Source organism: Meles meles, chromosome 9 (assembly GCF_922984935.1).
Source record: "Meles meles chromosome 9, mMelMel3.1 paternal haplotype, whole genome shotgun sequence".
Taxonomy (NCBI): Eukaryota; Metazoa; Chordata; class Mammalia; order Carnivora; family Mustelidae; genus Meles; species Meles meles.
In genome coordinates, this window is record NC_060074.1 from 12,973,895 (window position 1) to 12,999,315 (window position 25,421).

The 25,421-nt window shown below is 42.4% G+C and overlaps 1 protein-coding gene across 10 annotated transcripts in view; it reads left to right on the forward strand.

Moving 5' to 3' along the window:
- NIF3L1 (NGG1 interacting factor 3 like 1) overlaps positions 1–25,421 on the forward strand; it is a 72,444-nt gene that overhangs the window by 15,529 nt on the left and 31,494 nt on the right. For 5 of the 10 annotated variants that reach the window (XM_046019130.1, XM_046019131.1, XM_046019132.1 and 2 more), the window contains exons 1-7: positions 64–210; positions 1,547–2,004; positions 3,076–3,238; positions 7,492–7,618; positions 10,303–10,441; positions 18,527–18,610; positions 23,398–23,531. In XM_046019130.1, the coding sequence (XP_045875086.1) occupies positions 1,572–2,004; positions 3,076–3,238; positions 7,492–7,618; positions 10,303–10,441; positions 18,527–18,610; positions 23,398–23,531 (1,080 nt within the window). In that variant the 5' untranslated portion in view covers positions 64–210; positions 1,547–1,571. Of the gene's footprint in view, positions 1–44; positions 359–1,546; positions 2,005–3,075; positions 3,239–7,491; positions 7,619–10,302; positions 10,442–18,526; positions 18,611–23,397; positions 24,700–25,421 lie in introns of those variants that run through there. The other 5 variants (XM_046019124.1, XM_046019122.1, XM_046019126.1 and 2 more) reach the window with 5 other exon arrangements.

The following is a 25,421-nucleotide window of genomic DNA, read 5'->3' on the forward strand; positions in this document are numbered from 1 at the left end:
GCGCAGGACCGGAAGTAGTGACTGCAGTCCGTGGCGGGCGTGTGGTTAGTGCGCGCTGTGGAGATTATGCGGGTGCTTCTGGGAAGGAAGGCGGAGGAGGAGACGGGCAGGGAATTTGTCTGTGGCTTGAGGGCATAGGGCGCTAGTCGGGTAGGAGTGCCTGCTCGGGAGCTTCGGGCTGGGTCTCGCCTCTTCATTGTCCTGGAAAAGGTCTGAAGTGGGACTGACAGGGGAGGTATCTGAAGTCACGGAGCCGAGTGCAGTTTGCAGGCCGGAAAGTGGTCCATACTAATGTGCTTACAACCAGTGCTGACACTGGGCCTTGTTCCCCGCTGTACGGTTACATCTCGACCACACTGTAAGCGGGGCACGGTTATTTTTATTCTGAGGTGGGCGAAACAACAGACGTTAGGAGATGGGAGATGGGTTACACGGCTGCGGCCCTGGCAGTCGGCCTGGGAGTCACCCGCTGTGCCGCCTCCCGGGGTTAATGGCGGCGTCAAGCCACACAGCCTCGCAGTTTCCTATCTGTGAAATGGGGGGTGTTCTCTGTTATCTTGAAGGGCTCTTTCAAATTTAGCAGTAAATAACTCAAAACTAGTGGGCCCCTAGGGCTTTACTTTCACGCCTGTCAGATTTAGAAGAGTCTGGAGAGCGGGGCGGTAGCAGTACTTGGAATCCCGAGAAGGAACGTGTGTAAGGACCTTCAGAAGATCTTCCAAGACCCCAGGCTCCAGTGGGTTTTGGAGGCTCCGCATCATTTCAAATCGGATTCTGAAAACGTACACACATGTCGTAGTAAATACTTTTTTCTGAAAACGTACATTTTTCTTTTTTAAAAGGTTTTATTTGACAGACACAGTGAGAGAGAGAGTGGGAGATGCTTAACGACTGGGCCACCCAGGTCCCCCCCGAAAGAGTACATTTTTCAACAAATTTGTTAAATATTTTTGTGGAAAAATTTGGTTTTGAAATTACGAATATCTGGTTAAATTTACAATTGGCTATGCTTATTGTCAGTTATGCATACTATGAATGCTTTTCTTCAAAAATAGAAATGTTCCTGGATTCTAATTGAAGTTGAGTGTTAGTTTTGTATAGAGCCTAGACCCTGAAAAGGTTATTTGAGAAGCTTTATTTTGGAAGTTGAAGGAGTCTTGGAAGAAAGGGTGGTATTTAAAGAACTGGAGAAGGGAGGAGAGTGATTGAAGCAAGATTGGGGAGAACAAGAATCAGGGCTTGTGTGAGGTTGAGGAAGTAGGGATGAACATTTTGTGTATTATGTACCAGGCTCATGCTAGGTGACTTACACATATTAATTCGCTTGCTCCTGTGAATGGCCTCTGGTGTAGGTTATAGTGTCTCCCATTTTGTAAATGAGAAAATAACCTCAGGTTAAATGAGTTACCTAAGATGCCGTGTGATGATAAGTGGCAGAATTAGTATTTGAACCCAGGAATATGTGACTACAGTGCTTTTGCTTTGCTCCCTTGAAGGTCCAGGCCTAAAGTGTGTCTGTGTACCATTTCCTGTGTTTTGACTTCAGATACTCAGTTTTGCCTGATTTCTGTATGTTGTCATCTGTACGCTGCATTCGCAGAACAGTCCGGCTTGTTCAGTCCCCAGTCTGCAGTCCTTCCCGCTCCTTCATGGATTTGAAGGTGCTCGTTTCTTCCTTGAATGACTTTGCGTCCCTCTCACTCGCTGAGAGTTGGGACAATGTTGGGTTACTGGTGGAACCAAGCCCACCCCACACCGTACACACTCTCTTTCTTACCAATGACTTGACCGAGCAAGTAATGGAGGAGGCGCTGCAGAAGAAGGTGGATCTCATTCTCTCCTACCACCCGCCCATCTTCCGACCCCTGACGCGCATAACCTGGAAAACCTGGAAGGAGCGCCTGGTGATCCGGGCTCTGGAAAACAGAGTCGGTGTTTACTCTCCTCACACAGCCTATGATGCTTCACCCCAGGGAGTCAACAGCTGGTTGGCTAAAGGGCTTGGTGAGAAGGCGCTTATTCTTTCCTGTTTACTATTTCCCCTACAAATGCTTTGAAATTTTAGAATGTCTTTCCAAAAGAATTTCAACTGCTTTAGCCGTGAGTACCATTATCTTATTTTTATATATTCAAAAATAATGTTGTGGAATCTGGCAACCGTATTTGATAAATGAAATTTTTGTCCTGGGGGCGCCTGGGTGGCTCAGTGGTTTAGGCCACTGCCTTCGGCTCAGGTCATGATCTCAGGGTCCTGGGATCGAGTCCCGCATCGGGCTCTCTGCTCGGCAGGGAGCCTGCTTCCCTCTCACTCTCTCTGCTTGCCTCTCTGCCTACTTGTGATCTCTCTCTGTCAAATAAATAAATAAAAATCTTTAAAAAAAAAAAAAAAAAAGAAATTTTTGTCCTTAATGAATACGGAAAGCATAGGCAATCTTCATGGCTGGACTGAGCTTTGGGAGTCCGCACTCAAGCGTCACAGTGCCTGGCACCCAGAAGTTTGAGAAGTGCTTGTTCAGTTGAGTCCAGAGCTCAGGCCTCTCCAGAATATACTGCATGCGTCAGTTAAATAGACCTCAGAGTTTTATCGAATGCTTACTCCTGCCCAGTACAATGAAGGACTTTAGCCCATGCGTTTTAGGTTTACTTTTAGTAAGTTACTTTCGTTTACTCGTTTGGGGCTGAAGCTTTTACGATGATACAAGCTGGATTAATATGGTCAAGTAGGCTATGAGCATTGCAACCAGAACGATGGCTTACATGAACAAATTTAGGAAGCAGTCACAAATTCCGTATATCCTCTAAGTATTCATGAGTCAAGTTTTTGTGTTATTTAAGACTCTTCTGGAAAATAATTCTGAAAAAAAAAATTGGTTTTGTATGTACGAAATCCTACATTACGGGGATTTAGATGTATAGGATTTAGGTGTATATGTAAGAGATATGTGTGCATGTGTGTTAATAAGTATCTGAGAATTGATCTTTAAAAACTCATTTCCTTAAAAATTTTGCCCATAACAGTTTATCTTTTTAATTTAAAAAACCCCCAAAACAGAAAACCCACCATTTTTTCCCTAGGAGTTTGCACCTCCAGACCCATACATCCGTCCAAAGCTCCCACCTACCCCACAGCGGGGACGCACAGGGTCGAATTCAGTGTTAATGGCACCGAAGACCTGGACAAAGTCATTTCTGCAGTGAAAGAAATTGCAGATGTTTCTGTCACTTCTTTTTCTACAAGGTACGATATATTTTTCTCCTTTTTTATGTATATTTATCTGTATGGATCTTCCTTATGCATTTGGTAACCCTGCTATTTAGATCTGTTTTCCCCCAGAGTGGGTTTCTAGGGCAGCATACTTCTCATGTGCATGTGGGTGTCCCATGGGGTCTTTTCAAAACAGTAAAAATGACAAGTAACACTATTTTCTATGTTGGAGGGACTGTGCTACACCTTTTACCTAGAGTATTTCTAATTCTCCTGATAACGTTGAAAGGTGGTTTTTTACCTGAGAGTAAATAGATAAACCCTATTGATAACACTGATTACATGGATTTACTTTCAGTTTCTAGTAAATCAGTGATTCCCAAGCACTTTTAAAAATTTTATTTATTTTTGGGCATCTGGGTGGCTCAGTCCATTAAGCATCTGCCTTTGGCTCAGGTCATGATCTCAGGGTCTTAGGATCGAGCCCTGCATTGGGCTCCCTGCTCAGTGGGGAGCCTGCTTCTCCCTCTCCCACTCCCCCTGCTTGTGTTCCCTCTCTTGCTGTGTCTCTCTTCGTCAAACAATAAATAAAATCTTAAAAAAAAAAAAAAGGTCTCTTATGGTTTGCCTCCCTCTCTGTTTTCATCTTATTTTATTTTTCCTTCCCTTCCCCTATGTTCATCTGTTTTGTTTCTAAAATTCTACATACGAGTGAAGTCATATGGTATTTATCTTTTATTTTGCTTAGCATAATATTCTAGTTCATCTAAATAGGTACAAATGGCAGGATTTCATTATTTTTGATGGCCGAGTAATAGTCCCTTATATATATGTGCCATGTTTTTTTTATCCATTTATTTGTTGATAGACATCTCGGCTCTTTCTGTATTTTGGCTGCTGTGGACACTGCTGCTATAAACATCGGGGCACATGTGCCCCTTCCAATCACTATGTTTCTGTCCTTTAGATAAATACCTAGTAGTGCAATTGCTGGGTTGTAGGGGAGTTCTATTTTTAACTTTCTGAGGAACTCAATACTATTTTCCAGAGTGGCTGCACCCAGTTTGCATTCACAACAACAGTGAAGAGGGTTCCCCTTTCTCCAAGTCCTTTTGAATACTTTAAAGGGAAAAACAGACCATTCAGGTGTCTCTTATAAGGCCAATCATTATTTAGGGCAGAGATACCAAAATGGTGCCTCATAGGTTTCCTTTGAAGCTAATTTATCCTCATGCCTTTTGAAACATGTTAAAAGACAAGTTATACAAAGCTGGAATTTAATAATTGTTTAACAAACAAAGATAAAGGGGCGCTTGGGTGGCTCAGTGGGTTAAGCCTCTGCCTTCAGCTCAGGTCATGATCTCGGGGTCTTGGGATCGAGCCCCACGTCAGGCTCTCTGCTAAGAGGGAGCCTGCTTCCTCCTCTCTCTCTGCCTGCCTCTCTGCCTACTTGTGATCTCTATCTGTCAAATAAATAACTAAAATCTTAAAGAAAGATTTTAATAAAATGGAAATCTATATCCAGCTACAACAAAAATGATTTTTTCATAAGTGGTTTTGTTTTGTTTTTAAAGATTTTATTTATTTGAGAGAGAATGAGTAAGCATGTGTGTGCACACACAAGCGGGGAGGGGCAGAGGAGTGGGAGATAAACAGGGAGTGGGAAATAAGCAGACTCCTTGCAGAGCAAGGAACCCAATGTGGGGCTCAATCCCAGGACCATGAAATCATGACCTGGGCCAAAGTCAGATGCTTAATCAACTGAACCAAACAGGTGCTTCTTAAGAGAGGTTTTTAAATGTAGACCTTTTATAATTGAAAATGTTTTTTTGTTTTTTTTTAATTTATTTTATTAACAGACAGAGACCACAAGTAGGCAGAGAGGCAGGCAGAGAGAGAGAGGAGGAAGCAGGCTCCCTGCCAAGCAGAGAGTCCGATGCGGGGCTCAATCCCAGGACCCCGGGATTATGACCTGAGCCGAAGGCAGAGGCTTTAACCCACTGAGCCACCCAGGTGCCCCGAAAATGTTTTTTAATAGTGTTGAGGAATTTAAAGACTCTCAAGAGAAATTATAGGACTTTATAGATTCCAGTAATGGTGGTCTTGTACCTTATTGAAATACTGTGTAAGTACTGACATTAAAAGACAGTGATACAAATAATGAAAATTTCAAACAATACAGCAGTCCTCCTTGTTCCTTTTACTCAAGTCCTATATCTTTAGTGCAAATCATCTTTTCCCTGTTTTCAGAGAAGTGGGTATCTTTCCATACATATACAGGGATCTGAAGAAGTGTATAGTTTTTTGGTTGTTTTCCCCCACTTAATTAAATGAAATGCTGTATTTGTCTTTCTTATTACCAGGGTGTCTTAGAAATCATCCCATATAGTTACAGAAGATCTCTTTGCCTGATGTGTAATGTTTCTTATTTTAGATGTACCGGGTTTCTTTTCTTTTCTTTTTTTTAAAACTTTTTAAAAAAAATTTATTTATTTGACAGAGATCACAAGTAGGCAGAGAAGCAGGCAGAGAGAGAGAGGAGGAAGCAGGCTCCTCGCCAAGCAGAGAGCCCAATGTGGGGTTCGATCCCAGGACCCTGAGATCCTGACCTGAGCCGAAAGCAGAGGCTTTAACCCACTGAGCCACCCAGGCGCCCCCTCTTCCAGATTCTTTTAAGGTGTCTTTTAGTTCTAGACTTCTATGATTATATTTAGAGTTTATGGTTAAATAGAGAACTTTCCTGATGCCAGTCTTTTTGGAGAGGCTCTATGCCGTTACTTTTCAGAGGGTGACTCAGGGAGCCCCTACATCAATGTTAGTGGGCTGCTTATGAAAAATGCATATTTTTGGCTTTTCATCCTAGATCTATGTAACTAGAATAGAGTTTGCTCAAAAATCTGTTCTGGAGAATCTTGTATTCAGTGATACTTGAAAGTTAACTTCCGTAGGGCCTTAAAAAGATGCAGTTTGCTGTAGTCCCATTCATAAAAGTTCTTTTTCACTGGATCTGTAGACGAGTCCAGCAGCTATCATTTTAAGAAGGTAGCAGATTGCTGGTGCACACCTGGAATTAAGAGTAGTTCTGTAACAGAGCCCCTGGAAGGCTCAGAGGGTTAAGCATCTGCTTTTGGCTTAGGTCATGATTCCGGGGTCCAGGATCAAGCCCTGCATCAGGCTCCCTGCTCAGTGGAGAGTCTGCTTCTCCCTCTTCTGCTTTTCCTGTTCTGTGCTGCCTCTCTCTCTCTCTCCCCCCTCCCTCTCCCTGTCAAATAAATAAAATTAAAAAAAAAAAAAACAAAAAACCACACAATAGTTCTGTAACAGTGGTTTCAAAATGAGGTCCCTGGGTCAGCAACATCAGCATCACCTGGAACTTGTTAGAAAGGTGCATTCTCAGATCACAATCTAGAACTACTGAATCTGGGAGGTAGAGCTCAGCAATCTGTGTTTTATTAAGTCTACATGGAGATTTTGTGGTGCCTGGGTTGCTCCTGGGTTAAGCATCTGACTCTTGGTTTCTGCTCAGGTGGTGATCTTAGGGTCATGAGAGTAAGCCCTGTGTTGGGATCTGCACTGAACACAGAGACTGCTTGAGATTCTCTCTCTCTCTCTCTCTCACTCACATAAATGAATCTTTTAAAAAAAAGTTTACAAGAAGATTTTGATGCATACAGAAGTTTGTTTTTTTTTTAAGATTTTATTTATTTATTTGACAGAGAGATCACAAGTAGGCAGAGAGGCAGGCAGAGAGAGGCGGGGGAGCAGGCTCCCTGCTGAGCAGAGAGCCTGATGCGGGGCTCGATCCCAGGACCCTGAGATCATGACCTGAGACAAGGGCAGAGGCTTGACCCTCTGAGCCACCCAGGCGCCCCTGATGCATACGGAAGTTTGAGAAATACTGTTCTAGAAAATAGTTTGGTTTGGGATTGAATCTTAAACTTCATGGAATCTAATCTCTTTTATAGGAGTTGTAAAATGGATTGTTTAAAAATACATTTCATGGGGCGCCTGGGTGGCTCAGTCAGTTAAGTGCCTGGTTAAGCATCTGACTCTTGGTTTCTGCTCAGGTCAAGATCTTAGAGTTATGAGACTGAGCCTCTTGGCAGCGAAGTCCAAGCTTAGCCCAAAGTCTGCTTGGGATTCTCCCTCCCTCTCCCTCTGTCCCTTTTGTGAGCACATGCTTGTGTGTGCTCTCTCTCAAATAAATAAATAAAATCTTTACAAAAAATAAAATACATTTTACTTACATTTATCCTAAAGGAGCAAGTGTTTTTTTTCTTTTATAGGACTGATGGTGAGGAACAAACACGGATTAGTCTGAATTGTAGTCAGGAGGCTTTGATGCAAGTGGTGGCTTTTCTTTCCCAGAGCAGACAGTTCTATCAGAAGACCGAAATTCTGTCACTGGAGAAGGTAATAAAAATACATTACTGTGCATTTTTGTTTGACAGTTTCATTTGTAGGTTGTTAGATTGACAGGCTATCATAACTGTTACTTAAAGAAGCACAAGCTGGTATAGGGTGTGTAAAACATCCTGAAAAAATATATTGAGAAAGGGGGACATGCCAGGAGTGGAAAAACCATTGGTAGATGTTTTAGTCCATTTGGGCTGCTGTAGCACATTTGGGCTGCTCTGACAAAATACCCCAGACTGGGTAGCTAATGAACAACAGAAATTTTATTTCTCACAGTTCTGGAGGCTGGGAAGTCCAAGATAACAGTACCAACAGATTTGGAGTGGTGCCTGGTGAGGGCCTACTTCTGGTTCATCAGCGGCGCCTTCTCTCTGCGATCTCACGTAAAGGGAAGGACTAGGGATACCTCTCGGAGCGCTATTGTATAAGCGAATCCCATCATGTGGGCTCCCCACTCATGACTTGAGTACCCCCCAGATACCTCCTCATAGGGCTCCACCTCCTAATACCATCACCTTTGGGTGTTAGGATTTCAACATTTGAATTTGTGTGGGGGCAGAAACATTTGGGTCATAGCAGTGCAGGACTTTAAAAAAAAAGTTCTGATGTGGGGGCACCTGGGTGGCTCAGTCCATTAAGTGTCCAACTCTTGCTTTTGGTTCAGGTCATGATCTCAGGGTCATGAGGTGCCTCTCCACACTAGGTGTGGATCCTGCTCAAGACTCCCCCTCCCCCCCAAGCTCATATATCCACGCTCTCTCAAAAAAAAAAGAAATAAAATAATATAAAGTAATTTTTAAAATTCTCATTTGTTTTTGTTTTTAAAAGATTTTATTTATTTTTTGACAGACAGATCACAAGTAGGCAGAGAGGCAGGCAGAGAGAGAGGAAGGGAAGCAGGCTCCCCGCTGAGCAGAGAGCCTGATGTGGGGCTCGATCCCAGGACTTGAGATCATGACCTGAGCCGAAGGCAGAGGCTTAACCCACTGAGCCACCCAGGCGCCAATTCTGGTTTTTTTTTTTAAGACTAAAAAAAATTTATTTAGTTGAGAGAGCAAGAGAGAGCACACAAGCAGGGTGAAAGAGGGAGAAGCAGACTCCCCACTGAACAGGGAGCTGGATGCAAGGTTCGATCCCGGGACTCCAGGATCATGACCTGAGCCAAAGACAGATGCTTAACTGACTGAGCCATCCAGATGCCCCTGAAGTTTCTGTTTTTTATGGTTAGTGCGGTTGACACCCAGTATTACAGAGCACTACTTTCTAGGGTTAGAGACAGTTACAGGTTTCAGGTTCTATCTCTTTTATAAAACTCTCTGCCTGGACCATTTTCTTTGCTCCTTTAACCTGATTGTTATTTGTATAATGAATCCTATATCTTGATTTTCTGGCTCAGAATGCTTTCTTAAGGTAAAAAGTTAAACAAACCCATATTTCCAGGGACTCTCTGACATTTTCCTCTTAATGGATCCCACAGGTACTTCAGTATATACAATTACTGACCTTATTCCCTGTATCCCCCCTTTATTTTTATTTTTTTAGAGACAGCATGAACACCCGTGAGAGCAGGGGTTGGAGGGAGGGGCAGAGAGAGGGAGAGAGAATCTCCAGCAGGCTCCAGCCCACGATCATGACCCTAGCTGAGGTCAAGAGTTGGATGCTTAACCAAGAGATCGGCCCAGGCGCCCCTGCCTCACCCCTTTAAATATTTTTTCTATTTCATTGGTGGCATCATCATCTACCTTATTTTCCAAGTCTCCACAACTCTGCCTTGCCTCTCATAAATGCAAGCCCTGCTGATTCTATCCCCAAATCTAAACTGTTCTCTTCTCTCTCTGCTTTGTCTTCATAGTGGTTGAAACTCTCATCTTTCCTCACCTGGGAGATGAGTAGTCTCCCTAGTGGGCACCTACAGGAGACAGTCCGTGCTTTCTGGCAGAGTGTACAAAGCCCTTCGTGACTGGCCATGCCTTCTGTCCCCAGCCCTTGCTCTGCACACCAGTTAGAGTGTCTGCTCTTGGATCCACTCAGAGCTCATGCCTTTCACATTTCACCCTATCCCTTTCCTACCACACTGCACTTACCACCACTCCTTTGTTTACCTTTTTTTCTGGTCTGGGAGACCCACGTATCTGTAAAACCTTTGATTCTGGGGCGCCTGAGTGGCTCAGTTGGTTGAGTGGCTACCTTCAGCTCAGGTCATGACGTCAGGGTCCTGGGATCAGATCCCACATTGGGCTCCTTGCTCAGCAGGGAGCCTACTTCTCCCTTTGCCTGCTGCTCCCCCTGCTTGTACTGTCTCTCTTTCTTTCTGACAAATAAATAAAATCTTTTTTAAAACCCCCCCAAAAACAACAAAAAAAAAACCCCTTTTGATTGCACTTCCTCCAAGTACCCCCACCCCAAGACCCAGCTCATTTGTTTTGTTGTTTCTTTGGGCTCCCATAAAATAGCACCTCACTTGTATTTAAACACTTTTACTGTGATTAGTTATCTAAACATTTGCCTTTCCAGAAGTCTGAGCTCATAGAAGTCGAGAATGTCTTCGTCAGGCGTCCATCCTCAGGCTTTAGCCTGGCTCTGACATACTAAGCGCCCAGTGTGCATGTTTTCTTCTCATCTCGTGTGTTTGTTTCCTAGGACGAAGGTGAACAGCTTTTCTAACTTCTGTTTCTCCTCAGCCTCTGCTCCTGCATGCTGGAATGGGACGCTTATGCACACTGGATGAATCTGTTTCCTTGGCTACCATGATTGAGCGAATCAAAAGGCACCTTAAACTACGTCATGTTCGCCTTGCTCTTGGGGTAGGAAGGACCTTAGGTAAATATGTACCGTTTATTTGTCCGGTGTATCTACTAATGTAGTATTATGTAGTGTTTGGGCAAAAGTTGAAGTTCTTGGTTATATTAATATAAGTGACAGGAGACATGTTAGTTCATGCGAGATGACTGGTTTCTTTTATCAGTCAGGGTAGACTAGATTGTGCTGTGGTAAACATCTTATTGGCTCAAACAAGATTTATGTCTCTCTCATATTTGCTGTTCATTTCACGTCAGCAGAAGTCTCCTCACCGCAGACTGATTTCTGTTGCAGGGGGCTAGTTTTAGAGGGTCTTAAACCATAGTCTAGCATGGAAATGATCCATTTTCTGGTCAACTCATTGTCCAGAATTAATCACATTGCCAGTACAAGTCAAGACATGAAATGCAGTCCTACCATGGGCCAAGAGGAGAGCCGGAAATTGTTATTGCTCCAATTAACAATGCAAATGTTATATTTTACCATATGGTGATTTTTTTTTTTTTTTTTTCCATATGGTGATATTTTATAGTGAGGTGCAGAGTGGCCCACTGCAGTTTGAGTCTTGTAGCCAGTGTCTTGTCTTTTGACTTTTCCCAGTATTTTGGGGAACAAAGAACATTTATTGGCCTCCTGCAGTGAGCTTAGCAGTGTACTGAGTGTCCTACGTATGTGAATTCCCACTGCGAAGGCAGGGGGTAAAGCGTAATTGTTATGAGTGTGGATCCGGAATGCCTTGGGTTCAGATTTCTGTGTCCTGTTTGCTGCATAACTTTGACAAGTCAGTGAACACCTCTGTGTCATGGTAGTCTCATCTATAAAAACTGCAGTAATAATAATAAAACCTTACTCATCGAGTTCGTATAATCCATGTGACAGGGCACAGTGACTGCGTACATTAAGTATAGTACATGCTAGCTCTTAGTTATGTGGAAGGTATTATTATTCCTGTCATATTACAGGTGATAAAATTGAGGTTCAGACAAATAGGTAACTTAGTCCACAAACAACTCGTGGGAGTTAGTGTCCAAAGAAAATGGATGGCAGAGATGGGATTTGATTTCTGATCCAACTCCAAAGCTGCTTTTTAAAATTTTTTCTTTCAAAGTTTTATTGTATTTATTTCTTGATTGATTTAATTTTTGAAAGATTTATCTCTTTATTTGGGGGAGAGAGAGCATGTATGCGTATGGGTGTGCTTGGAATGTGGGGAGGGGCAGAGGGAGAGGCAGAGACAATCCAAGCAGACTTTGCACTGAGCAAAGTGGAGCCCAATGTGGGTCTTGATCTCATGACCCTAAGATCATGAAGCAAGTTAAAAACCAAGAGTCGGATGCTTAACCAACTGTACCACCCTGGTGCCCCTGTTTTATTTATTTTTTAATTGAAGTATACTTAACATACAATGTTACGTTAGTTTCAGGTGTACAACATAATTATTCAACAAGTCTCTAGATTACGCTGTGCTCGCAAAGTGTGACTACCAATCTGTCTCCACACAGTAGTCATTAACCATATTCCCTGTGCTGTACCTTTTGTCCCCGTGACTTATTCATTCTATAACTGGAAGTGTCTCCTGCCCGCCTCACGTACTTTGCCCATTCCTGGTTCCCTCTGGCAGCCATCTGTTCTCTGTATTTATGGGTCTCCTTCTTTTTGTTTATTTCTTTTGTTTGCTTTAAATATTTTATTTATTTGTTTTTGACAGAGAGAGACAGTGAGAGAGGGAACCCAAGCAGGGGGAGTGGGAGAGGGAGAAGCAGGCTTCCCGCAGAGCAGGGAGCCCAATGCAGGGATCCATCCCAGGACTTTGGGATCATGACCTGAGCCGAAGGCAGATGCTTAACGACTGAGCCACCCAGGGGCCCCTCTTTTTTTTTTTTTTTTTTTTTTTAAGATTCTATATGTGATTCCTCATGGTATGTATTTGTTTTTCTCGGTCTGAGTTTTATTTTACTTAGCGTTAATACCTTCTAGGTCCATCCATATCGTTGCAAGTGGCAGGATCTCCTTTTTTGTGGCAGAGTAATGTTTCATTATGTATACTTACCACATCACCTTTGTCCATTTATCTATTAATGAGCATTTGGGTTACTTCCTTAGCTTGGCTGTTGTAAATAATGGTGCAGTAAACATAGGGATGCATATGTGTTTTCAAGTTAGTGTTTTTGTTTTCTTTGCATAAATACTCAGTAGTGGAATTACTGGGTCATATGGTATTCCTATTTTTATTTTTTTGAGGAACCTCCATACTGTTTTCCACAGTGGCTGCACCAGTTTGCATTCCCACCAACAGTACGTGAAGGTTCCTTTTTCTCCCATCCTCACCAACACTTGTTATTTCTTGTCTTCTTGAGTTCATCCTTTCTGACAGATGTGAATGATGCCTCCTTGTGGTTTTGATGTGCATTTCTCTGATGATGAGTTACGTTTACTATCTCATCATGTGTTTATTGGCCATCTGTATGTCTTTGAAAAAAATGTTCAGGGTTTCTGGCCATTTAAATTTGATTATGTGGGTTTTTTTTTGTTTGTTTTGTTTTTTTTTAAGTGTTGAGTTATATAAGTTCTTTATGTATTTTGGATGTTAATTTGTTATTGGATTTATCATTGCAAGTATCTATTCTCTTTTAGTAAATTGCCTCTTTATTTTGTTGATGGTTTCCTTTGCTGTGCAAAGTTTGTTTTTTTTTTAATTAAGATTTTATTTTATTTATTTATTTTTTTTAAATGGTTGGGGTCATAAGCTCTTTTTTTTTAAGATTTTTATTTTTTATTTATTTGACAGAGAGAGATCACAAGTAGATAGAGAGGCAGGCAGAGAGAGAGAGAGAGGTAAGCAGGCTCCCTGCTGAGCAGAGAGCCCGATGTGGGACTCGATCCCAGGACCCCGAGATCATGACCTGAGCCGAAGGCAGCGGCTTAACCCACTGAGCCACCCAGGCGCCCCAAGATTTTATTTTTTTGAGAGAGACAATGAGCAGGAGAGTGAGCACAAGCAGGGTGAGGGACAGAAGGAGAGGCAGACTCCCTGCTGAGCAGGGATTTCCCCATATGGGGCTTGATCTTGATCCTGGACTCCAGGATCTTGACCTGAGCCGAAAGCAGATGCTTGACCAGCTGAGCCATTCAGGCATGCCGGTGCAAAAACTTTTTATTTTGGTGTAGTCCCAATGTTTATTTTTGCTTTTGTTTACCTTGCTTCAGGAGAGCTATCTAGAAAAGTATTGTTAAGGCCAATGTAAGAGAAATTACTGTCTATGTCTTTTTTTAGGAGTTTTATGGTTTCAGGTCTTCCATTTAGGTTTTTAATCCATCTAGAGTTTATTTTTGTGTTGGTGTAAGACATGGGTCTAGTTTATTCTTTTGCAGGTAACTGTCCAGTTTTCCCAGCATCATTTGTTGAACAGACCTCTTCTCATTGCATATTCTTGCCTCCTTTGTTGAAGATTAATTGACCATATATAAATGTATATTTCTGGGCTCTATTCAGTTCCGTTGATCTAGGTGTCTGTTTTTGTGCCAGTACCATACTATTTTGATTATTAAGCCTTTGTGGTATGTCTTGAAATTGGGAAGTGTGATGCCTCCAGCTTTGTTCTTTCTAAGAACGCTTTGGCTATTCGAGTCTTTGATGATTCCATACAAATTTGAATATTATTTGTTCTAGTTTCATGAACAATCCTGTTGGTATCTTGATAGGGATTGCATTGAATCTGTAGATTGCTTTTGGCAGTATGGATGTTTTAACAGTATTCTTCAAATCCATGATAATGGAATATCTTCCCATTTGTGTCATCTTCAGTATCTTAAATCAGTGTTTTATAGTTTTCAGAGTATAGGACTTTGACCTCATTGTTTAAGTTTATTCCTATTTTATTCTTTTTGGTGCAATTGTAAATGGAATTGTTTCCTTAATTTCTCTTTCTGCTACTTCATTATTTGTGTATAGAAATGTAACAGATTCTTGCATATTAATTTTGTATTTTGCAACATTATTGAATTCATTTATGATTTTAATGGTTTTTTGGTGGAGTCTTGGGGGTTTTTTGTTGTTTTTAAAGATTTTATTTATTTATTTTACAGAGAACGGATCAGAAGTAGGCAAAGAGGCAGGCAGAGAGAGGGGGAAGCAGGGTCCCCACTGAGCAGAGAGCCTGATGTAGGGCTCAGTCCCAGGACCCCAAGATCATGACCCGAGTCGAAGGCAGAGGCTCAACCCACTGAGCCACCCAGGTGCCCCTTGAGGTTTTTTTTATGTATACTATTACGTCACCTACAGATAGGGTTTTATTTCTTCCTTATCAATTTGGATATCTTTTATTTCTTGTTTGATTGCTCTGACTACAATTTATGGTGGCTAGAGTGGGCATTCATGTCTTATTCCTGATCTTAGAGGAAAAGCTTTTAGTTTTTCACCACTGAGTGTGAGGTTAGTTGTGGGTTTTTCATATATGGCTTTTATTATATTGAGGAATGTTTCCTCTAAACCCACTTTATTGAGCAGATGTTGAATTTTGTCCATTGACTTTTCTGCACCTCTTGAGATGATCATCCGATTTTTATCCTTCGCTTTGTTAACGTGGTGTATTACGTTATTTTATGACTTTATGATTTTATGACTGTTGAAGCATCCTTGCATCCTTGGAATAAACGCTACTTGATTGTAGTGAATGCATTTTTGAGTGTGGTTGGCTAATGTTTTATTGAGGATTTTTGCATCTACGTTCAGTGAGGATTTTGGCCTCTAGTTTGGGAGTGTCTTTGTTTTTGGAATCGAAGTAATGCTGGCCTTGTAGAATGTATTTGGAAGACTTCCTTCCTCTTCTATTTTTTGGAATAGTTTGGGGGAGATTAAGTATTAACTCTTCTTTAAGTGTTTGGTAGAATTTACCTGTAAATTCAGGTAGACTAGTATTTGTTGGGAGTTTTTTGATTACCAATTCAGTTCCATTATCAGTAAATCAGTCTGTTCAGATTTTCTATTTATTCCTGATTCAATATTGGAAGATTGTGTATTTCCAGAAGTTCATCCATCTCGTCTGGGTTGTTCAATTTGTTGGCATGTAGTTTTTCAAAGTAGCCTCTCATCTTTTGTGTTTCTGTTGTGTCAGTTTTTACTTCTCTTTCATTTGTGATTTTTAAAATTTGGATCCTTTTCTGTTTTTCTTGAGTCTGGCCAAAGTTTTATCAATTTTGTTTACCTTTTCAAAGAGATGCCTCTTGGTTTCATTGATCTTTTCTATTGTTTGAGCCTTTTTTTTTTTTTTTAGTCTTTTTCATTTATTTTTGCTCTGATCTTTTGTTTCATTCCTCTACTGACCTTGGGTTTTGTTCTTTTTCTAGTTCCTTTAAGTATAAGGTTAGATTGTTTACTTCAGATATTTCTTGTTTCTTGAGGTAGGCCTGTATCACTGTAAATTTTCCTTAGAATTGCTTTTACTGTGTCTCGGATTTTGGGACCATTGTGCTTTCATTTCTATTTGTCTCTCTGTATTTTTTTATTTTCTTCTTTCTTTGTTGACCCATTGGTTGTTTAAGTTTCACGTGTTTGTGTTTTCTTCCAGTTTTTTTCTTGTGGTTGATTTCTAGTTTCTTGCTTTGTGGTTGGAAAGGATGGATGATACAACTTCATTCTTCTCAAATTTATTGAGACTTTCCGGAGGTACCTGGGTGGTTCAGGTGGTTAAGCATCTGCCTTAAGCTCAGGTCATAACCCCAGGGTCCTGGGATGGAGCCCCACATCAGGCTCCCTGCTCAGCGGGGAGCCTGCTTCTCCCTCTCCTTCTACTGCTCCCACTGCTTGTGCTTTCTCGATGTATGTCATGCCAAAATCAAGAATTGGCTGCCCAATTGACTGAGACACCCAGGTGCCCCCATTGGAACTCATTTTAAAAGGACTTCTTCTTTACTCCCTCCTCCATGTTTTTTTGTATACATTATCTTATTTTACATATTTTTCTTAATAATTTTCTTCTGTGTCTTTTTCTTATCTGCCTCAAGAAGTTCTTTGACATTTTTTGTAAGTCTGGTTTAGTGGTGATGGGCTCCTTGGGAAGCTTGTTTTATCTCCTTCAAATCTGAATGATAATCTTGCTGGGTAGATTATTCTTGATGTAGATTTTTTTCCATTTAGCACTTTATGTCATCAACATTCCCTTTTGGCCTACAAAATTTCTGCTGGAAATCAGCTGATAAAATTCTCTTTTAGTCTGACATTTCAATTATTATGTGTCATGGTATGGGCCTCCTTGGGTTCATCTTGTTTGGAACTGTCTGTGCTTCCTGAACTTGGATGTCTGTTTCCTTCTGGTCAGGGCAGTTTTCAGCTATTGTTTCTTCAAATAAGTTTTCTGACTCTCTTTCTCTCTTCTTCTTCTGGGACACACATAATGCTAATGTTTGTTAGCTTGATGTTGTTGAAGAGATCCATTACCATATCCTCATTTTAAAAAATGGTTTTCTTTTTGCCGTTCCGGTTGGATGCGCTCCATCACCCTGTTTTGCAGATCGCTGATCCATGCTTCCGCACCCACTAATCTGTTGATTCCCTCGAGTGTATTTTTCATTTCAGTTCTATTTTTCAACCCTGATAGGTTTTTGTTTCTGTCTCTATGTTGAAGTTTCCACTGAGTTCTTCCACTCTCCTCTCGTTATGACCATTACTTTAAACTTGGTTGGCATTTTACTTTGTTTCATTTAGTTCTTTTTCTGAGGTTTCATCTTGTTCTTTCATTGGGAATTTATTCCTTAATCTTCTCATTCTGTTTGACTTTCTGTGTTCATTTGTATGAATTAGGTGGAACAGCTGCTTCTAACCTTGAAGAGATGGTCTTGTGTATGATCATCCCTGTGTGGGCTGTGTGTGCCCAATGGCTTTGGCTGGCTGGAGCGGTGTCTGGCATGGGCTTGGAGTCCCAGGGCACTCTCTAGGCTGGCCTAGTGGGATGGCACGAGCTAAAGTGGGCATGGACTGGGATGGTCTGAGGCTCTCAGAGAATGCCCTGACAGGACAGCTGAAGGTGAAGTGGGTGCACACTGGGGTGTCCCTCGGCTCTCAGTGTAGAGGACATCCCAACAGGGTAACTGAAGCTGAAGTGTGGGTATAAGGCTGGTGTCCCAGGGCGCTCTGTGCAGGGGGTGCCTCGGAGGGGCAGCTGGAGTGGAGGTGGGGCATGGGCTGGGGAGGTCCCAAGGGGCTTTATGCAGGGGGCACCCTAGCAGGAGAGCTGTAGCTGAGGTGGGTACAGGCCTGGGGATCCTGGGACTCTCCGTGCAGAGGGTGCCCTCAGCCACTCTTTTTTGAAACACCCCTAGGAGTGCCTGTGTGGCTCAGTCAGTTAAGCATCTGACTCTAGATTTCAGCTCAGGTCGTGATCTCAGGGTCCTGCGATGGAGTCCCGTGTCAGGCTCCCTGTTCAGTGAGGCGTGTGCTTGAGGATTCTCTCTCCCTCCGCCGCAACCCTGCGCACACGTGCATGCACTCTCTCTCTTTCAAATCAGTAAGTCTAAAATACCTCTAATAGAGTGACCGCTAATGAAGTATCCGTTCTAGAAGCCGTAAGGGTGAAATACTTGTGGATTTGGGCTTCAACGCTTCTGTCATTTTAATCTCCAACTCTTCAAAGGTTGTTCTTTTAGAGTAAATCTGTTTAAAAATATATGTCGAGTCAATTTGGTAGCATTCCTTTAAGTAGCTGTTTTGGTTCCTCCCTTGAGAACAGTGACAGTACCTGCCTACCTCTCACTGTTGCCTGGAGGCCCAGGAGAGGTCACTTTACCTTGCAGCAGGGACAAAGCCTAGAGCCGCGCAGTTAGCACTGTTCAGTGGTGCCTTACGTGGGCTTGTGCAGCCGCGTATGTCTGAAGAAATAACAGCCCTTTGTTGGGTTATTTATGCAGTTTATGCAATTTCAAAAAATAATCTGCTTGCTTCTGTGAAGACATGTTTTGTTACTTTTTAAAACTCAGTAAGCGAAGTTCTTGTACTGGTGATGAGACCAGGACTGAAGTCTGCATTATGTGAAAGATTCTTGGTACAAATTATAATGTTAAAATGAAGAGGAATTGTAAAGTATTGGTCTTCTTGTTTCTTTTATTTTGAAGAGTCTCCAGTCAAAGTCGTGGCCCTGTGCGCTGGTTCCGGGAGCAAGGTGCTGCAGGGGACGGAGGCCGACCTTTACCTCACAGGTAGGACAGCCTTTGGGTCTCCTTTTCTTTTCATGTGTGTATCCTTCCCCAACCTTGGTTTATATTTTACGAGATAAAGCATGGATTTTACAGCAGCACTTGGTAGGTAAAGGGATCTAATAACTATTGTTTGAACCCAAACTAACCAGGAACTACACTGAAATTGGAGACAGGCCATATTTTTTGTAGAGGGGAAAACATCATTTAGGAATTTAATATTAGATTATATAAAAGACTGATGTTGAGCATTTATTTAACCTGTCTTCTTTCCTACACATGAATCATGTCAGTTAATAGGACGCTTTCTACCCTTCCACCTTAGCCAGAAAATGGTTCTTACTCAGCCCTACAGCCAGTCGTTAACTCCTATCAGTTCTCGCTCCAGAATCTTCATAGAGCCTTTCCTTTCTCTCTACTCAGGCATCATCGCCTACTTGAAATACTTCATCAGGTCCCTGATCTTAGTCTTCCACGTATGCCCCCCAAAGGAACTGTTCTCCCCAAGTGTAAATTTATGGGGTATGATGCTATCCTAGCTACAAAGCCTTCGTCCATTTCCTTTATGTGTCTCGGGCGAGCCTAAACGTTCGTCCTCTCCCATGTGGCCTCTGCTTATGCGGTTTTCTCGGGCTAGAATATCTTTCTGGCCCCTTCCTTTATACCTCCAGTGGTAAGCTCAGATACCTCTTTAGAGAAACATTTCCTGTCACTGACTCCTGCCCTGATGGTCACGCCTTCCTCTCTAGTCCCCGTCGCTTTGTCCTTCAGCTCTAGGATACATTTCTGTCGGACAGTCATTGTTGGGCACCCAGGCGTTATTCTCTGCCGTAGGGGAGAGCATCTGACAGGTGACCTGGCCTCTCATTCAGAGGATTTGGAGGCACCTTGTACACTTCCTGATACCAGCTGCATTTCCACCTCTGTTCCTCCTTAGGGTTAAGAGAGCAGGAGTTAAGAATTACTTTTTCCAGGGCACTGGCTGGCTCAGTCAGTAAGAGTATGTAACGTTTGGTCTCAGGGTTCTAAGTTCAAGCCCCACGTTGAGTACAGAGATTACTTAAAATCTTTTTTTTTTTTTTTTTTTTTTTTTTATTTGACAGAGATCACAAGTAGGCAGAGAGGCAGGCAGAGAGAGAGAGAGAGAGAAGCAGGCTCCCTGCTGAGCAGAGAGCCCGATGTGGGGCTCGATCCCAGGACCCTGAGATCATGACCTGAGCCGAAGGCAGTAGCTTAACCCACTGAGCCACCCAGGTGCCCCACTTAAAATCTTTTTAAAAAGTTACTTTTTGACTTCTAGGACCGGAATCGAGGGTCTTAACCCCCATGGCTACTTCCTAGGCCTCTGCATTATTACTCCTTTCCTGCCCACCATGTCCAATGCCCCTTATTATCTGTCTAGCACACCCTCCTTCAGAGGCTGCTGGACTTAATACTGTCACATCTGGAAGTATAGCGGAGCAGTATCTGAGCTTATTCAAAACATACACAACCATTACCCGTTTTCTATTCTTCTAAAGACATAAAATTTTTATAAGCCCTCAAACTTGTATCAGATTGAAATAAACTTCCAGAGTATAAACAATTTGACAAAATAGCTTATAGCATTATATGACTATTTAATTTTAATATTTATTTTAATTTTTTAAATATTTATTAGGGGGCGCCTGGGTGGCTCAGTGGGTTAAAGCCTCTGCCTTTGGCTCAGGTCATGATCTCAGGGTCCTGGGATCGAGCCCCGCATCGGGTTCTCTGCTCCGCGGGAGCCTGCTTCCTCCTCTCTCTCTCTCTGCCTGCCTCTCTGCCTACTTGTGATTTCTCTCTGTCAAATAAATAAAAATAATTAAAAAATATATATATATTTATTTATTAGGGCAAAAGCAAGCGGGGGAGGGGTAGAGGAGAGAACCTTCAAGCAGACACCCTGCTGAGCGTAGAGACCAACCTGGGGCCCCATCCCACAGCCCTGAGATCATGACCTGAGCTGAAACCAAGAGTTGGACGCTTAACCAACTGAGTGTTTAACTGACTTAAAACAGTCATGGGGGTGCCTGGGTGGCTCAGCTGGTTAAGTGTTTGATTCTTGGTTTTAGCTCAGGTCATGATCTCAGAGTCATGGGATCAGACCCCGCATCAGGCTCCCTGCTCAGCAGGGAGTCTGCTTGTCTCCCTCTCCCTCTGCTCTTCCCCTTACTCTCTCTTTCTCTCTCTCTGTTAAATAAATAAGTGAATCTTTAAAAAATGATATTAAGGGGCACCTGGGTGGCTCAGTGGGTTAAAGCCTCTGCTTTCGGCTCAGGTCATGATCCCAGTGTCCTGGGATCGAGCCCCACGTCGGGCTCTCTGCTCCGTGGAGAGCCTGCTTCCTCCTCTCTCTCTGCCTGCCTCTCTGCCTAGTTGTGATTTCTCTCTGTCGAATAAATAAAATATTTAAAAAAAAAATTAAAAAAAATAAATAAAAAAAATAAAAAATGATATTAATTATAACATTTTACTATGAAGGAATTTCAGACCTGTAGAAAGTTGCAAGGATAGTAAAATGAACTTTCGTATGCCCTTTACTTAAGATTACTAATGGTTATAGAGGCATCTGGGTGGCTTAGTCAGTTAAACATCCGATTCTTGATCTCAGCTCAGGTCTTGATTTCACAGTCACTTAAGCCCCACGCTGGGCTCCACACTGGGCAAGGAGCTACTTAAGTAAATGAATAATAAAGATCAGTAACGGTTATATTTTGCCATGTCTGCACGTTCTGTGTCACATACACATTACATATGTCTGCATGTATGTGTGTGTGTATAAATATCTGTGGGTGTGTGTACAAATCTATTTCTACGTACATGTTTCCCCCCAAACCACTTTAAAATAAATTGTATACATGACCTTTTGTCTTATCCCTAAATACCTCAGCGTCTGCATAACTTTAGGGGTGAAAAGCACCAGCTCTGAGACCACACACACAGGCCTCCGCTGATGTTTGTCCCTCTGCCTTTGAGCAGAGCATGGTAGTATCAGGTCATTAGGGTAATATTGTGGGAAGACCAGCAGATTGGGAGCTTGTTCCTTGCAGGTATAAATCCTCTCATTTGCTCTTTCTTTCCCCAGTGACCCTCCGAGCTAGGCTTCTCCTCCCCTTGCCTTCGGCTGTACTGTGGAGTCTTTGCAGAGTCTCCGCTTTCATGCCTTCTTACAGCCTTTGTAATAGTCCAGGCCACCAGACTTGTCTCTCCTGAAGCACAGCTTCTAGGTGGGCCCATTAGGGTCTTCTTTCTATTGCAGATTAAAATACTTTACTATTACAGATGAAGATGTTTTAGGCACCCCTGGGTGGCTCAGTGGGTTAAGCATCTGACACTTGGTTTCAGCTCAGGTCGTGATCTCGGCATTGCGAGGCAGGCGCCACACTCAGCTGGCAGTCTGCGTGAGACTCTCTCTCTCCCTCTGCCCCTCTGCTCTCGTGTCCTCTCTCTGAAATAAAGAAGTAAATAAAATCTTTAAAAATACGTTTAAAAAAGTGCTTGAATAGGAATTATTCTATATATGAAATTCATGTATTGAGGAGCAGGGTGAAGTGTGGGGAATTGGAAATTTCTCAGAGAAAAAAAAAAGTTTTTTTTTCCCCTTAAGAACCTTCTCTCAATTTTTTATGCTTTTAGGGCTCTAAACATATTTCAGAAGTATGCTTATTATGAGAAAGCCAAATTGTGCAGTGTCTTTTTGCTGTTAAATTTGAAGTCATCAGGGTGCCTGGGTGGCTCAGTGGGTCAGATGTCTGCCTTTGCCTCAGGTCATGATCACAGGGTCCTGGAATTGAGCCCTGCATTGGACTCGCTGCTCAGTGGAGCGCCTGCTTCTCCCTCTCCTCCCCACTCATGGTCTCTGTCACTATTTCTGTCTCTCTGCCTCTCATTTAAATAAATAAAATCTTTAAAAAAAAATTTGAAGTCATCAGATTCACAAATGGGGTTTTTAAAAATTCAGAACACTTGAGTTTTCCCAAAATCTGTTTATAAAAGATGAGCTCCTCTTCTACCAGTAACTTCAGAATTTCTAGAAATTTTGCCTAAGTCAAAGGAAAATAAATGCCCTATTTTTATTTGTGTGTGTGTGTGTTTTTTTTTTTACGTTGTCTTTAATCTAGAAATAACCCTAAAACTCATTTCATCTTTATGAATTAGACTAGAGTTGATACTGAAAAATTTGGTGTTCACAAAGCATAAAGGAGTCTTTGGGAAGTATACCTAGGATTTTCTGGAGGTATTTGTTATTTAATATTTATATGAGAGAGTTTTCTGAAAGCCCCATTTCACTTAACAGTGGTCGTTTATTTTATAATGGAAACGTTTGTATTTTTTGGGTTTTTTTGAAGTAGGCTTCAGGCCCAGCAATGGAGCCCAATGCAGGGCTCAAATTCATAACCCTGAGCTGAGCTGAGCTGAAGAGTCAGAGAAGCTTAATCAGTGAGGCCCCCTCCCCCTGCCCAGGGGCCCCAAGTGGAAGCATTTTGAACGGACGTTCTTCCGGGTCTGGCAGTAGGAGATACTGTTGCATATGCGGCTTTCAGATTCTTGTCTTCAGCGGGCCACGGAGAACGAATTTGGAATTCTCGGTGGGATGGCCTGTCTCTAATTTGGAGGACATGAAAGAAAACCTGTACCTAACTTTCTAGATTTGTGTGTCAAGTTCTGCTTTTCACACAGCGCGAACTTGGTGTTTCTGCAGTGGTGGTTTGGCACTCGGCAGACGGCTCGTCTGGTATTGACGTATTTGCCCTTTCCTCTGGTGGCAGGTGAGATGTCCCACCATGATGTTCTGGACGCCGCGTCCCAGGGGATAACTGTTGTCCTCTGTGAACACAGCAACACCGAACGAGGCTTTCTCTCTGATCTTCGAGATACGCTGCGTGCTCACTTGGAAAACAAGGTTGATATTATCCTGTCAGAGGCAGACAGAGACCCTCTCTGTGTGGTATAGCGCCTATCGGTGGTAACGGGAGGACAGCCCCAGCCTGAATGCATAACGTGAATCAGTGCAGCTAGAATCCTCCTGGAAGAATGTCTTAGAATGTACATTATTTCTGGTTTGTAAATCTGCTTCATCAGATGTTCCATAGCTCATATGGTAAAAATCATAACAGTGACCATTCAGGAATAAGTATTCATTATAAGAGGAATTAAGATGATTATCCAGTGTAAATCATCCAGGAAAGATCCACTAAAGTCTGTTTACTTAACTTCCTGGGGAAGTTGCTCAAGCAGTCTTCTCATTAGCTTACTTATAGATGGGATGTGTTCTAGTATCTCTGCCCTTGGATCGTTTAGAAATATGCTTTAAAACACTTGAGATTGGAACGCTTATTTCTAGGTAGTGGCCTCTAGGGGGTGATAAAGTCTAGTCTCTATGTTCCCATTTGTAAATCACTTATCTTTGACCTAAATTTCAGAATCAGGATGTTTTATGTTTTTTTGTTCTTTAATATACATGATCATTATTCATGACTGTTTTATTGCTTTTTAGGTAACTTACCTGAAATTTTATTAGTAATACAGAAAGATAGCTTTTAGAATAATCCCAGTTATCATGCAATATTAATTTCATGCTAGGCATTCTCAGGTATGTTATAAACACTTTCAATCTGTAGATACAAGAATGTGGGTATTATGATTTCCATTTTAGAGATGACTAAACTGAAACAGGTTAGGGAGTTTGCCCGAGACCACGTGGCCAGGAAGTGATGGGAGTTTGGACACAGACTCAGGCAGTCCGGCTCCAGAGCCTGTGCTCTTAACTGCTTCTTAATGAACCGTGACGACAGACCTGACAGAGGAAATATGCAGGAAACCCTGAAGGAGAAATCCGTTTTAGCTGGGACTTTCTCTGGCTGGTATGGGAGGTTTTTCTTTTGAATTCTGTCAGATTTCCAGTTGCTCTGAGAGCTTTTTCCTTTGGTAATGACAAGAGCCAGTCTTTTAAAATACTGTCTAAGGGGCGCCTGGGTGGCTCAGTGGGTTAAAGCCTCTGCCTTTGGCCCAGGTCATGATCCCGGGGTCCTGGGATCGAGCTCTGCATCGGGCTCTCTGCTCCGCGGGGAGCCTGCCGCCTCCTCTCGTTCTCTGTCTGCCTCTTTGCCTACTTGTGATCTGTCTGTCAAATAAATAAGTTTTAAAAAGAAAATAAAATACTGTCTAAGATGAGAAAGGAAAGAATTTTACATTTATTTTGTAGGACCCTTTTCCTACCAGTCATCTCCTGGAGGATTTGGGATCCTAACTTACAAATTATTCTTGGTGGTTCACCTGTAATATTGATTCACCACAGAAAAAACCAATAGGACTGAGCCTTTAGAAATGCCCCCCAATTCAAGGGTCGGAGGAGGAGCCAGGACAGGAGGTGGGAGGAGAATCAGTAAAGCATCAGAAGCCAAGCAGAAAGCTTTGATGAGGGATGGCCGACCTCAAAAGTCGAGCCAATGGAGAGCAGACAGCTTCGAGACTCTTGATGGCATTTTCCTCAGTCAGTGTTTGTGTTCTTTGTGCTGGGCCCATGAAGATGCAGGTGTAGGACAGAAGTTTGGATGATACCGACGAGTTTATTGTAATTACCTGTGCTAAAGATATGCAGAGGGCTTATAGGGAAGGTTTCCTGGGGACGTGGGGAAGGTAGAATTCGGTCAAGAGGCAGAGCTTGTACAAAACTAGTGTAGAGAAACAGCACAATGCATTGAAAGAGCCCAAGTAAGTCATACAGTGTTTGGACAGAAAGCAGAGGCAGAAATGATATGGTCAGAGATGCTGCTTAATAGCTTGGGGGCAG